This window comes from Frankliniella occidentalis, unplaced genomic scaffold, assembly GCF_000697945.3.
Source record: "Frankliniella occidentalis isolate FOCC.00 unplaced genomic scaffold, Focc_3.1 Scaffold27, whole genome shotgun sequence".
Taxonomy (NCBI): Eukaryota; Metazoa; Arthropoda; class Insecta; order Thysanoptera; family Thripidae; genus Frankliniella; species Frankliniella occidentalis.
This window is the reverse complement of record NW_026267157.1, coordinates 1874992-1876700: the sequence shown is the minus strand read 5'-3', so window position 1 is coordinate 1876700 and position 1709 is coordinate 1874992. Positions and strand designations below refer to the sequence as shown.

Here is a 1709-nt window from a genome sequence, read left to right as displayed (position 1 = left end):
TGCTACATGCTACGTACTGACGTGAGTGGAAATTTTTAGAAAAGCGACCGGGGCAAGAAATCCAGAATAAACAATCAAAACAGTCGTTGAGTAAAACGACACGAGACCCAGTCCAGTAACCGCGCTACTCGTGAAAGAAATAAATCACCATAGTTTCGCGGAAATGCGTCATCAAGTAATGTCAGGGTCATTTGAGATCATTTTGCCATATAGTATATGTAGTATATATGGCATAACTTAACATTTTGACGAGACCCGATGACTGTGTGCTCTGGGTACAGAGACTAAAGGAGGAGAATAAAGGTGTGAAAAAAGCGAGGGGCCAGGGGCCAGTTTGTGTGAAAGGCGACGGGCGGTAACCACTTCCCTACTAAAGCTGCGGGCAAAGGAGGCGAAAGGGTTAAAAAGAGCAAGGGGTGGGGATAGGGGGGGGGGGTAAGTGGGGAAGGGAGGACGACGTCGTCAAAAGAGGGAAGGGCGCTCTTCAACGGCGTCAGCGATTTTGATTGGTGCCTTCCGACGCGGGGCTTGAGAGGTACGGACAATAGTGCGGCTACTGGCTGCAAATCATAGGCCCCGAAAAGTGCAAAAAGAGAAAAGGGGGTAGGAGAAGGAGAGGGGGGTGAGTGTTACCCTGAGCTTAAAATTTTGTAATGTCTTTCTTAGTCTCTCTGATCCCTATACACCGGTGATGAAGGCAACCAACCAGCTAACGCTAGCTGTCGGGGGGTACAAATATCATGGCTCCCCAAATGGATCCGGAACATCATTGGAGTCCATTGAGACACCATATGATATTTTTACCCGGGGTACAAATATTATGGGGTCCTACGGGTTTCAATGATGGCCTGCGTCCCGATCCATTTAGGACCCCATTATATTTGTACCCCCCCCCCCCCCTTATAAAAAGGCCTGTAGTATTTCAACCAATTTCAACGACCCCTCACGTGGCCACTTGAGCCACACGCGTGCGGCGGCGGGGCTGGGCGGGGCTGGGCGGAGCGGGGCGGGGGTGTCTGCCTCACGCCTCAGATGCTCGGAACTCCCGCCGACCGGAGGGACGGACGGGCGAGCGGACGGACGGACGGCGCCTTGGGCCGCGTGGGGAAGATCAGGGCGAGTCTGTGTCAGTGGTGTCAGTCCGTCGGTGTCCGCCGAGTCCGTCAGTCCAGCCGAACTGCCCGCCCCCCACACGGGGTCCACACAGCTCCTCTTCGGCTGTGCGTGTGTGTGTGCGTGTGTGCAAGTGAGTGTGAGTGAGAGGGTAGACGAGCCGGTGCTGGAGGCCGTCAACGCCGCCGCCAACGCCGCCGCCAACCCCTCCCTGCTCGACCTGATCCAGACCGACGGCATGAAGGTACGAGTCCCGGCAGGGCGTCCTCCTCACAGCAGAAACAGCAGCAGACAGCAGGACGGCGACCAGAAGATCGAACCGTGCGCGTCCGTTTTTGGCGCGTGGCCGGGCAACGTCGGCGTCGGCGTGCCCCGCCTGCCGCCCCCGCGCCCGCCGCCGCCTCCGTCTAGTCCGTTAGCATGCAGGGACCGTGTGCTTGGCCAGCGCGTCCGAAAGTGCCCATCAGTGTGGTGCCGCCGCCCTTCTGTCTCTCGCCCACCGGGCAGCCGGTGCGGTGGGATGTTTGTTTACGTATGCAGCCCCCAAAGTGTGCCGTTGCGCCCCCCGTACGTCTTAAATGGTGATCCCCCCCCCC

At 57.8% G+C, this 1709-nt stretch overlaps 1 protein-coding gene across 1 annotated transcript in view; it reads left to right on the top strand.

The window, feature by feature from the left end:
* Positions 1 to 1077: 1077 nt before the first annotated feature.
* LOC113209353 (putative fatty acyl-CoA reductase CG5065) overlaps positions 1078 to 1709 on the top strand; it is a 27705-nt gene continuing 27073 nt past the window's right edge. The window contains exon 1 of the mRNA XM_026426801.2: positions 1078 to 1357. Coding sequence (XP_026282586.2) covers positions 1352 to 1357 — 6 coding nt within the window. The 5' untranslated portion in view covers positions 1078 to 1351. The remainder of the gene's footprint in view (positions 1358 to 1709) is intronic.